The 13,743-nt window shown below is 40.9% G+C and overlaps 1 protein-coding gene across 1 annotated transcript in view; it reads left to right on the top strand.

Annotated features, from left to right (window-relative positions):
• Nucleotides 1-13,743, top strand: part of LOC124132607 — a 55,273-nt gene that overhangs the window by 33,753 nt on the left and 7,777 nt on the right. Inside the window, exons 3-9 of the mRNA XM_046496607.2 lie at nt 779-3,659; nt 5,970-6,060; nt 7,188-7,281; nt 8,830-9,038; nt 9,811-9,955; nt 11,545-11,634; nt 13,438-13,575. Of these exons, the coding sequence (XP_046352563.2) occupies nt 779-3,659; nt 5,970-6,060; nt 7,188-7,281; nt 8,830-9,038; nt 9,811-9,955; nt 11,545-11,634; nt 13,438-13,575 (3,648 nt within the window). The remainder of the gene's footprint in view (nt 1-778; nt 3,660-5,969; nt 6,061-7,187; nt 7,282-8,829; nt 9,039-9,810; nt 9,956-11,544; nt 11,635-13,437; nt 13,576-13,743) is intronic.

Here is a 13,743-nt window from a genome sequence, read left to right as displayed (position 1 = left end):
TATATTTTAAATATAATAGGTAGGGATATGCAAGACTCAGGGTAACACAGTTTGTTATTAATATTTTTTATACAGTTTGTAGTTATTTCTGGAGTACATTACCAAGCGAAGTGTTTGTGTAGCAGGTAGCAGTGAGCCCAGTAGTATGCACATCATCTGTGTACAGTAAATCTAGATGAGGAAGATATGCATTTGGCTGACACCTGAGAGATGTAGAATTACACCCTGGTACCGCCATACTGTTAATCCTCTACCTAATTGCCTGGAGGATTCCATGGCTATGTGTGTAGATACAGATGCTCTTGGGTATGTTTAGGTGTCCCCTTAAGTAGGACCTCTCTGCTGTAGGTGTTTGATGTTGCCATACCCTATGGGGTTTCCAGGGCAGAACGGGCCACAGTGCTTGTTGTGAGCATGATGGTTAATAATCACCACTGCATGTTAAACATTTCAGGAAGTAACAGTTTGTTTTTTCAATCATGAACATTGACGTTAAAGTTATTTTCTGAAAGATTACTGTTACCATATTAGAATGATATTTATAGGTGTAGGCAGTCAGCAACAGTAATTGAAGAAGGAATGGCTTAGTGAGAAACACTGCAACATAATTGTTGCATGATTGTCAACATTAATGTTAATGACATGATCTCTTATCCACGAATCAGAGCTGCCTTTGTTATAGTGACATACATTTGTCAGTGGAGTACTTGCAAGTTTGTGTAAGGCTTTGATCATATGTTTATTTCGCTCCCAGTAACAAAAGGCGTTCACATTCCAGGATCTTCAATATGGTTCTCCAAGTCCCCGATCCATGGCCAGTATGATGATGTCTGCTCCATCATCACCCCTGGCCAGGCCCCTCTCCAGACCTGCTTCCAGACAAGACCTGCAGGACATGGCTCAGAGTCCTCAGGGATTCAAGTTGCAACAGGAGGTCCAAAATGCTTTGCAACAGCAACAGCAACAGCAGCAGCAGCAGCTAATAGGGCAGCAACCACAACTTCCACATCCAAAGAACCTGCAGCATCCACAACAGCTGGTTAATCATCTTCAACATCCAGGGCAGCAGCCACAATCATCACATCATCAGAATATTCATCATCAACAGTTAACGAACCAACAGCATCAACTTCAACAACAAAGGCAGCAACAGCCTCCAGATAATCATCAACAGAACATGCAGCAGCAACAGCAGCACCCTCAACATCCACAGAACATGCATGGAAATCAACAACATCTGTTTCAAAAGCAAGTGCAAAGTCAACAGAAGGTTCAGCAACAACAAGTGGGAAACCAACAGTTCCAAACTATGGCTCATCAACAACAGGGACATGGCAGTCCTCATCCTCATCATTTTAACATGCAACAACATCATCAACAACTTGGGCAGCAGCAGCAGCAAGGGCAACAGCTTCAAAACCCTGGAAATCAACCCAATTTGCATGAACAATTGAGTAATCTGGTTGCTCATCAGCAACATCAACAACCAATGAAACATCCACAGCAGATGATGCAACAGCAGCCAAACCAACATCTGCAACGTCCACAACAGGCTGCAGAATCTTTCAAGAAGCCATCCCCACAAATGCTGCCACCTCAAGCTCCTCCTCAATACTGGACGACATCTCAGGGAAATCAGGATAATAACATTCTCAGTACAAATTCATCATATCCATCACTGAATGCATTTGTCACAACAACTGCTTCAAGCTCAACTGTGATGTCATCTGGTCCATCAGGGGCTCCTGCCTCTGGTAACCAGATGTTTGATCCTGTGGCATCTCACACTCACAAACCAACAGGACAACCACCATCCCCCAAATTCCCTGGCAATCAGAAGAACATGCTGCCAGGAAACTTTGATCAACAATTTCAAAACTTCAAGGGAGTCAGTGCAAGCTTTCCGAGCTACCCAGTGTCTTCAGAAAGCAATTTTGCAAATTCTGTTGGCTTTCCTGGCAATCTGTTAAATAATTCTGAAGTCAAAAATACTAATATTGATGGACAAAAAGGCAGCATAAATTCTCTACCTGATGCTAAGCCAGTGAATGCAGAACCTAACAAACCTAAAAAGACTAGGAAACCCAAAGCAAAGGTTGAAAAGACCCCTGATAACAGCAAGATTTCAGATTTGATGGCTTCAGATATAGACAGAAAGCTTCTGGCTATGTTTCCTCAATATCACTTCTATCTGGATCAGAACACAAAGCCAATGGAGGATGTCATGCCTCTACCAGCAGGCAAAAAGCTGAAAAAGAAGAGACCAGCCAACTTGACTCCAGATGGAGAGCCCAAAAAGAAGAAGAAGGTGAAGAAAAAGGTTGATGGAGTCCTCCCTGAAGGTGTTCCACAACATCAGCCAGGATTTCCCAAGACTCCTTTATTGGCTTCAGAAGCTGCTCCTTTAGACACCGATCTGAGCAGGCAGCAACAAGAGGACAAGAAGGTTGCTCAGATTCTCGCAGCTATCAAAGATCCAAAATCAGAAGCTCCTCCTTCAGGAAATCCTCTGATGAATCATAAAAGTTTGTCTAGTGCTAAAATTGCTACTCCAAATTCTCTCCCATCATTTAAGTCAAAAAGTGATGGAGAACCTGTGATTAGTGCTGATCCATTTCAGTTTGAAGATGATGATGATGGTCCTGGTGTTATACTACAGCCTAGTCTGTCTAAGAAATCAGCTCAAGAATCAAAATTGTCCCAGAATGAGAATCTTCATCATCTTCTAGGAGGAAGTAGTGAGAATCTGGATAAATTTTGTTGTAATCATTGTGAAGAAACTGGTGATCTGCTGTCTCTACACTGCCAGAACAAACACTCACAGAATTCAATGAAAACGTCATTAGGGTCTGTGAACCAGACAGTATCACCTCATTCTGAAGGATCTCAAAAGCAGCAGGTTCCAGTTCAAGAACACACTCCAACATCATCTACATATCACAACACCCAAAGTCTTTCATTTTCTCAACAACAAAGTCATAGTGCTGGGTCCACAGCTGTCACTACTGGATCAGACCCTCTAGCTACTACCACTATCAAACATGAGACTTATAGTGTCAGTGTGACACCTGCTGACACAAAAGTTCCTCTTAAGGATTATATACTAGACCAAGGGCCCCAAACTCAGGCTAATCCCTTAGCCAATCTACAAGCTTCAGTTCAGAATATATTTGATGATAGTTCACTGAACCATTTCAATGGTCCTCGACTTCATATTCCACCTGAAATGCTAAATGAATATTTGAACAAAACTGAGGGAAATCTGAATAGTAAGATACAGTGTGGTGGACTGTCTCCAAATAAACTATTGTCCAGTAAAAATGCAGATTTTTTGTCCACAAGTTACAGTCCACCCCACGATATTAAACCAGTTCCTCCATCTGTGCCGTCTGCTCTGAATCAGTCCAAGACAGACAGCAAGATTGATGTGAAACTACCAGAGCTTTCGCCTGGCATGAGAGTAGGTCCAGAGGGTACCACTACCCCACAGACAACGCCAACGAAAGACAAGAACAGCAAGGTCCAATTCAACATTGATGATGATGATCTCTTAGCAGATGAAATTCCAATTAAGCTTGGATCAGTGGAGGAGGAACTGTTTGAGAGACTCAAGAACAACAAGTCCGAGGTTCCTCACTGTGATTGCTTAGGACCCAACTGTGAGTACATTGATAAATTGTTTTGCGATCTAGGGATATGTGCATTAAGTTGATGGCTTTTGTGGCCTATAATGATTATTTCATGCCTTTTTACAGGGTGTTGCTCAATACCACCACATCACAAATGGTCTAGGGGGCACGGGTGGCCCAGTCGTCTAAGGCGCCGCGATTCGCTGTACAGAGTTGCGTCCCTTGGGCACGCCAGAAACCTATGATTGTGGGTTCGAATCACGGTTCGCCCCGATTATATTTCTAGGTTTGTCAGCACCATACCCGTGCTCGTGGGTTTCACCGAAGTGGTAAACGTCTGAGACCTGCATCACTTCGGGCTTTCCTCCCACATTAAGCTGACACGCTGTGATATGACTGGAATACTGTTAAACACGGCGTTAAACCCAACTCACTCACTCACTCACTCACAAATGGTCTCAACCACTCACTTGTGACAGATGTTTTAGAATTCATACCTGATATACTTTCTATAAACTCCTGGGAAACTTAGGATGACATATGATTGGATGACATTAAAGGTCAAGGTCACTGAGTATGAGCTGGGTGTCATAAACCCTTGTGTTCACAATAACTTCAGTATTAATCATGTTTATCATTTGACATGGATGTGAAGACCTCACATTTGCATCATCGCTTTAGTTTGCACTGAGTCATGTTCTTGCTTGTGACTGGATTACACTGAAGGTAAAAGTCAATCAGTGTTGAGTAGATGTCCCAAAGAACTTGTGTACAAAATACGTTGAGCATTTATGAATGGAATTTGATGAAACTTCAATTCAAGATAACACAAAACAGTATTCAATGATTAGTAATGCATGAGCACTTTCTTCTGTACTTGACATGTGTCAGACTGCATTTACAGTGTACTGCACTGGACCTACATTTGTAGCATCACGTATGCTTTCCATCTGTAGTTCCCATCTCATGCTTCAGCACTCCATACTTGTTCAAATAGGGGCGGTCGGGTAGCCTAGTGGTTAAAGCGTTCGCTCGTCACGCCGAAGACCTGGGTTCGAATCCCGACATGGGCACACTGTGTGAAGCCCATTTCTGGTGTCCCCCGCCGTGATATCGCTGGAATATTGCTAAAAGCGGCGTAAAACCAAACTCACTCACTCACTCACTCACTTGTTCAAATAGGCGACTGTGCTTGTCATAAGAGGCGACTACGGGATTGGGGGGTCAGACTTGATTTGGATGATGCATGTCAATTATCCCAATTGGGTGGATCTATGCTCATGATATCAATCACTGCATTGTCTGGTCCAGACTTGATTATTTACAGACCTCTGTCACATGGCCCGGATACTGCGTTAAACAATATACATATCATATACAAATCTCAGCTCCTAGCTGAGACTGAAGTTCATGGACATTAAGCTGGAAGTGCTTATAATTTTGTTATTATGATTACTATAGGGGGCGGTCGGGTAGCCTAATGGTTAAGGTGTTCGCTCGTCACGCTGAAGACCCGGGTTCGATTCCCGACATGGGTACAATGTGAGAAGCCCATTTCTGGTGTCCCCTGTCATGATATTGCTGGAATATTGCTAAAAGTGGTGTAAAACCATACTCACTCACTGATTACTATAGGCAGGAGACTTTCTGTTTCAAAGTTCTACTGCATGGGGCATACATTTTCACCAACTGGAATTGATTTTAATAAATTGGAAGTGCTTATAACTTGTAATTAGGATAGCTGCAGGCACGGGACTTTAACACGTTATGGGGTTCAAAGATGAAGACTCTTGATTTGGTAAAGTCCAAGTTGTTCATGTTACATGTTTCTGACAGATAGGTTTGATATTTTCTTTATTTTTATCTTATAACATTTTATCGATATACAGCTAAAATATTTATAAATGCTAAATACTTTTAAACATACTTTTATGCAAACTGTTAAGGTAGCAGGTTTTTTCCCAATATTAAAAGGACACAGAATAGAATGAACAGTTACCATGGTAACACCCTTCTCTTTCAATTGAACAGTAAAACTATCTAGAAATATATAATATATTTTTTAAATACCTATATTAGAAAAACTGAAACATGTTTACTACTCTACAGACCAGCAATCACCTGAAAACATTGACGTGTCTTTTTTGTGTTTGTTAGGTTGAGCTTTTTGACACTGGTGAGCAAGGTTGATTCTATATCATTGTGACTTTCATGCCTTATGAAACTTGTCATCCAGAAGTACTGTTGCTCTTTCCTTAGAGTTACATACACACAAGCAACCAATTTGTTTGGCATGAAGAGACAGTGCATATTTTGATGCTGTTTGTTGTCCTGTTCTAGATGTCCTCAATGAGAGTGTTGAAGGACCCTACTACACACAGCTGGGCTCTGGTCCCGATATACCTTCAATCAGGAAGCTCCTTGAACAAAGGTGAGTTGAAGACAAGGCTGGATTCAAGAAACTCCTTACTCCAGTGTATTCATCTTACTGAGGCAAGGGAGTTAACTGACTACAACAGTCCAGTTTCCACTCCTGCTGAACTAGGCTGGAATAATGGACTTATATTTTGGCTGGATGAACAAGTCTATGCATAGTCCAATCAAAATAGTGGTACGAAATCGACATCCAGTTCGTAAGCTGCAATGCAGATTGCAGGATTTGCAAAGCATGTGTACTAACAACTCGGCGTCATCAGATATTTTCCAAATCATTTTATGTTTTGAATCAAGATCCTCAAGTGATTTGGTGCACTTCATGAAGTAAGTTTTATTACAATATAGATTTGATCAGATCGTCTTGAATGGGCACCGCTGTTTTGTTTGAAGCAAATGTAAGCTATATGAGAGGTGGAATCTGATTGGTCAATAGGAAGGACATAGAACATGTAGAAAGGACATAACAACCACTGATGGCGCTATGATCAAGCCCAGAAATTCCAGCCTAGTTCGGCATGGGTGGAAACTTGACTTTTACAGTCAGTTAACTGCCTTGCCTCGGGGAAGATGCTGTGTAACATGCAGAAAAAAATGTCCCTTTCCCCTTGATCACCACCTGGATCAGGCCTGAGCTTTGTTTCTCAGACATGTTCCTTGAGAGATTTGGGTAAAAAACACACGAGAGGTGACCAACAGGAGGATGAGTTGTCGTGGTGGGGTTTGAGTACTTGACCCCTTGACCTCACTGTGGTGATACAGTACCCTGACCAGTAGATCATGTGACACTGTTCCGCACTATTGCCATGAAATATGTTATCTGGTATATTTCTGGCACAAGCAAAAAACCACTAGGTAAACCTTAAACATTTCTGTAGTTATTAACAGCAATGCATGTTGAAGGATTCAGAATGACAGAACTAAAACTTTCTTTTAATTATTGTATTTCTGTAAATAAATTACTTGTAGTATATTCATGTAAGGCTAATGTTATTTTTTTCCTAATCATGTAGATTAGGATTTGATAAGTTTGTGTTTGAGACACCCTAACTGTGACGAACTGTAACATGATTTAGTTTTTGACATTTTGTGGTAGTTCTGATTGTGTCCACTTTGACTTTCTAGAACTGGCACGACGGGCAACGCCATTCGCATAGAGAAGATTATATACACAGGCAAGGAAGGAAAGAGCTCACAAGGATGTCCTGTTGCCAAATGGGTGAGAATCAAATGTGCTGAGTAAGCAGAAAAAGAATACTTGAAATGACATGACTCATCTGTTTTGAAACTTAGGACCTATTTAGCAACTATGTTCCACATGGATTTGAATATATTTGCATATTACTCCTATGGGGACCTGGGTTATTGCTTGTCATAAGAGGCGACTACATTGGATCAGGCGGTCAGAATAGGTGACCTAGTTGATCGTCTGTCATTGTACCCCGACATTGTGGGACATTGCTACTGGTTTGTCTGGCCCGAATCAGATGATTTATAGACAGCCATCTATGGATGGAATATTGCTACTGTCAATCCAGGATAATTTGAACCAACTCACAAAACGTGTTTGAGACAAGTATGCGATGCACAGAAGTTGGGCAAACATATTTTGGGTAGAGAGGGTGTATTCATGTTGTGCACATGCAGGTCCTGATGATGAAATTGCCAATGCTCACGTGGACACACATGTTGCTCATAAGATTATGTGACAACTTCTTTGAGAGGCATTTAGAAGTTCTAAGTAAGGAAAAGAATTTATGGATGAACAACTCCTTTATTACAATAAAGAGCGACATTTCGGTGTAGGTTCTAACACCGTTATCAAGCAAGTGACATAGTAGGGATGAGAATTTATGGATGAACAACTTCTTTATTACAATTAAGAGGGACGTTTTCGGTGTAGGTTCTAACACTGTTATCAAGCAAGTGACATAGTAAGGATGAGAATTTATGGATGAACAACTTCTTTATTACAATTAAGAGGGACGTTTCGGTGTAGCTTCTAACACCGTTATCAAGCAAGTGACATAGTAAGGATAAGAATTTATGGATGAACAACTTCTTTATTACAATTACCGATAAGAAGGATGTTTCGGTGTAGGTTCTAACACCTGATGTCACTTGCTTGATAACGGTGTTAGAACCTACGTTCCTCTTAATTGGGGGCGGTCGGGTAGCCTAGTGGTTAAAGCGTTCGCTCGTCACGCCGAAGACCTGGGTTCGATTCCTGACATGGGTACAATGTGTGAAGCCCATTTCTGGTGTCCCCTGCCGTGATATTGCTGGAATATTTCTAAAAGCGGTGTAAAACCAAACTCACTCACTTCTCTTAATTGTAATAAAGAAGTTGTTCATCCATAAATTCTTATCCTTACTATGTGACAAGTCAATTCTTTGCTGAGACACGTATATATATGTCATACTACTTGTGGACCACCCGCTACCCCTTTCTTCACAATGCGCAAGTGGGATGCGCAAGTGGGATGCGCAAGTGGCTGGACCTTATACATAGTCAATCGGGGTTAATTGTCAGGTCACAACTCGGCTTATCCTGGCTTACCAGCAGCAGCAAACAAATGAACAAATCATAATTCATTGTCTTCATGTTAAAAATGGACCCCATCCCCTTCTACGGCTGTAAAGAAATGGATGCTTTGTACACAAGAAAATATTGTATCTGGAACATTGCTGACATAAAGCAACAACTAAACAATCTAGGCATATCATTTAAATATGTGTCATCTTATTTGTTATTGTCTACCTCCAGATCATTCGCCGGTCAAGTCCAGAGGAGAAGTACCTGTGTGTTGCCCGCCACCGACCTGGTCACTTCTGTGCCCATGCCTACATCATTTCTGTCATGGTGGCATGGGATGGGGTACAGTCGGATATGGCTGATGATCTCTACAGTTATTTGAGTGGAACTGTCACCAAGTTAGGATTTGAGACCGAAAGAAGATGTGGTACGAATGAAAGGTGAGATTTTCCATTTCGTGTTTCCAGCACAGATTAATCCCCAGACGTCATGTTGGATGTCATACCCCGCTGGCATGGATAATTTCTCATTTCATACACCACTTGGTTCCCTGGCCCAGACTTGATTATTTAAATGCTTTTGTCGTGTATCTCTGTCAACACTTTATTCACTTGGCTGGATCACATGTTCAAATGTTGTCATGCTAGAATTCTGTTGTGAGGGGCATATTGATTATAAATCAAGCAGTGTAAACAAATAGAAATTATGTGTTAGTCAAGAAATGGTAGTGGGAACTCTAGACAAGGGGAGGCAACTCTTGGTTTAAGGAAAATTGCTTCCTCCTTGGCCTCACTTTTATCTATTTTATGTTTCACGGATTTATTCCAGCTTTTCCATTCAAGGTTGGTCGAAATAAAAATAAATGGCTATGTCAATCAATTATTCATTTTTATGAAAGTCACTCTGCCATGGATTTAAAACTGCAGCTGGCTCCTTGAATCACTGATTGTGATGTAGACATGGAGTTGATATAAAACATTTTACATTTTATAAGAGGGTCTATGTAAATAGCGGGAGACATAATAAAAATAAATATTTTTATGTTTCATTTTTTTTCTTTTCCAGCTGCTTTTCAGTAGATCCATGGGCCCGTAAAACAAAAGAATATGTGTGGCCTTTCCTCAGTATAGTTTTTCCATTTTAGCCTCTAGTGAAAGTACATATCACTCATCAATTGGTTTTAGTGCTATATTTGAGGGATTGTTCTTTCAGAAAAACCTGTGCATGCCAGGGAGTAGACTTGGTGAGACGAGGCGCATCATTCTCGTTTGGCTGTTCATGGAGTATGTATTTCAACGGCTGTAAATATGCTCGCAGTCGGGATGCCAGAAAGTTCAAGCTCAAGGACACAGTAAAGGTTAGAAAATTCTTTCAAAATAATTTGAAATATTCACTCATATGATATGTGTTATCTTTATGCTTCTGAACAAATGGTCAGAGTTTGAAAACTGCGTGAGATTTTATTTCTATTTAGTACACAAACTGACCCATTGTCGATCAGAGGTGAAATGGGCTACTGTTACTCGCTTTGTATCTCCCTGCATTAACTATTTGCTGTGATTATCATATCCCCTCATTTGTGCAACACTACTTGGGACTTTTGTTGCTGTAAAAGGCGACTATGCTTGTCGTATGAGGTGACTAATAGGATCGGGTGGTCAGGCTCGCTGACTTGGTTGATGCATGTCATCGTATCCCAATTGTGTAGATCGATGCCCATGATGTCAATCATTGGATTGTCAGGTCCAGACTCGATTATTTACAGACAGCCTTCATATAGCTGGAATATTGCTGAGTGCGGCATTAAACAAACAAACAAACAGTACTTGGGATGACCGATCTACCCCATAGAAAAATTTGCCAATGTGCACATATGGATTTGCAGGACACTTCTACATCTCCGATTCGCTACAACTTGTAAAGTATTTTCAGAACTATTAGGTATATTTATCTTAATCACGTAGCTCCAAAAGCATCGAAAATGAAAAATTGGTAGCGTTTCGTTGAAGCTGCCATGTTATTTTTGATTGGGGATCTATATTCAAAGTTCACTATCAATGAAATGAAGTGGCAGTGAAGTAGCCTTGTGGTTAAAGCATTCACTCGACATGCTAAAGGCCTGGGTTCAATTCAATATATGATTATAATGTGTGAAGCCCATTTCTGGGGTCACCATCATATTGATGGAATATGCTAAAAAGCTGCATAAAACCACATTTACTCAATGAAACAAAATGGCCTCATTTGACGGGAAGTGTTTTTCACCCGTAGAACCAAGCGTCGGCATAGAGAACTGTTGATAATAATTAACAGATGGAGGATACAGCAACCATAGATTCATAACTGTCAGTAATCAATATGATTATATGATGACATAAATAGAGGATATTATATGAGTGTTCATGTCATACGATGTTTACGACACAAGTGTCTAAATTCTGGTATTTCCCGAGAAATAGTGAGGGAAATACCGGAACTTAGGCATGAGTGTCATAAACATAGTATGACGTGAACATGAATATAATGTTCTATTTATTACCGAAGACGATGTCGACATACAGAGATGATTTTACCTATAAAGACAGCAAGTTGCAACAGCAGCGGAACCACAATTTGTTGAATGATGTCAACAATCTTCAGCTATGACGTTGTTTCTAATGTGACTTCATTTCGCCGTCACGTCACAATAAGATTTGGATGACGTCAACAGTGCCGTCTGGATGATGGAAACAATACACTGTTGTCTCGTGACTTGATATGACCCTGGGGCACATATGATTTTTAGGAACCCCGATATGTTTGCCCTCGTAGGTAATTAATCTATATACCGGTATTACTTACGAACGTGATCAATATGCTTGAGATATGTGATCAGAATAATGTATGATATGGTTGTGTTTTATATCTGAGGATTGTAGTACCACTTTTCTTCATATTGTCATTTAGGAAACAGAGCTTGAAGAGAGGCTACAAAATCTGGCCTCAATGGTGGGACCACTGTACGAGACTGTTACACCAGATGCCCATCGTAACCAGGTATGTCACAGTTCAAAATATTCTGTTGACTCAAGGTGAGGTGAGGTGAAATGGGGTTTGTTGTCACACATGAAGTGACATGCATGTGTGTGTGCATGGCTGCCATCTTCCCAAGGCAAGTGAGTTAACTGATTTTAAAAGTCCAGTTTCCACCCTTGCCGAACTGGGCTGGTATTATGGAGTTACATTTTGGCTGGACTAACGAGTCTATGTATAGTCCAGTCAAAATCGTGTCATGAAATTGACATCCGGTTTGTAAACTGTTGTGCAGATTTTGGTCGATTGCAAGATTTGCAAAGGATGTGCACCGCCAACTGGGAGTCAGCAGATATGTTTTCAGGTTTTTAATCAAGGTGCTCACATGATTTGATGCACTTTGCGATGTAAGACCCGTTTTGTCACAATATAGATCTTGATTATTCATCAGATTGTCTTGACTGGGCGCCGCCATTTTGTTTGAAGCAAATGCAAGTGATACAAGAGGTTGAATCTGATTGGCTAATAGGAGAGGCATAAAAGGGACACAACTCATATTAACCGCTGGCTGCGCTACGATCGAGCCCAGAAATTCCAGTCTAGTTCGACAAGGGTGGAAACTGGACTTTTATAGTCAGTTATCTCCCTTGCCTTGGGAAGATGGTGGCTGCTTGCAATAGTCCAGATTATTCCCGCTTTTATAGTGTTAGCCCACCGTGATACCATGTCACTGTTTAACATGGAAGCTCCACTCTGAAACAGTATAATGACTACCAGCCAACCAGTCCTTGTTTTATCCCCTAATGTGGAGTGCAAGGAATGGCAACAAGAAGTATTATCTTTAAAATCTTTTTGTATGATGCGGCCAGGGAGCAATCCACCCTGTTGAGTCAAAAAGACATTGATTGAAAATTGAAATGAAAGGAAAGGGCTGTAGCAAGATGACGGTAGTGTCAGCAGGAAACATGAAGAAATGTTCATTTGAAGGCAGTTATTCTTTGTATTTAGAGCTTAATTTTGTAAGTATTTGACATTGCATTTTTTAAATGTGTGTGTCTATATTTTAGGAGTGTCTATGATTTTAATTAAGAATTGACTTCAGTATTTTTTATTTTTATGGAGGTATAACTGGTGTTCACACTTTCTAAAAATACACAAAAAAATTTGAAGTCAAGAGTAACTTGACGGTTTATTTATTTAATAACACAAACAGCTTAGGACAACAATTTGTGACATCATTAAGCAGCATGTCCCTACTCTTGTGTGTGTCAACCCATCACAAAACAGTCGTCCGCTTGTGGGTGTGGCCTAAATGCCATGGAACTAGGGCTGGGATGGGTAATTCGGGTTTTCAAGTCGGGTGGGTACTGAGTAGGACCCGGGTACCCACAGTACTACACGGACCCGTGGTTACTCACATGATATTAAGTTTAAAAACAAAAACTACATCTCAGTGGTTACACTTCAAGTTGCTAATGATCGCATTTCTTTCTGATGATGCACACATTCCTTTTGACTTGTATATATGTTTGAGTAATGATAAGGCTTCAGTCAACTTCAGTGTATGCAAGATCTGATCGTTTTATAAATGTATCTAAAAAGATTTTGCCAGGTCTGCAGTTATACAATTCCCAATCAGACATTTTGTTCCCAACTCTTGTGACCTACAGTGGGTATCCCGGTAGGGTCGTGAAATAGGGGCTCGGGTACCCGGGTAGGGTTCGGGAAATAGGGGGTCGGGTACCCGTGTAGTAAATTTGGACTCGTCCCAGCCCTACATGGAATCACTGGCAGTTTATGTATTTCTGACTTTTCTGTCCATTCTAGTGTCAGTTTGATACCGAAGGAGGAGAATGTCGCCTCGGCGACAACAAAGCCCGTCCATTCAGTGGAGTAACTGCCTGTGTTGACTTCTGCGCTCATGCTCACAAGGATCTCCACAACATGAATAACGGCAGCACTGTGGTAAGTACACACACTGGACCCTAGCCGGGTGTGTTGGTCTCAAACATAAAACAGCATTCCCCATGTTAATTGTATGGTGTTAATCATATGTCGATGGCTCTGTGATATTTCATTGTATACACAGGCATCTCACTCCAGGAGTAGGCCTCAGTATATTTTATTTATGTT

Source organism: Haliotis rufescens, unplaced genomic scaffold (genome assembly GCF_023055435.1).
Source record: "Haliotis rufescens isolate VD_foot unplaced genomic scaffold, xgHalRufe1.0.p SCAF_11, whole genome shotgun sequence".
NCBI classification, from domain to species: domain Eukaryota; kingdom Metazoa; phylum Mollusca; class Gastropoda; order Lepetellida; family Haliotidae; genus Haliotis; species Haliotis rufescens.
Note: the sequence above shows the minus strand (reverse complement) of the source record. Positions and strands in the feature narration are given on the sequence as shown.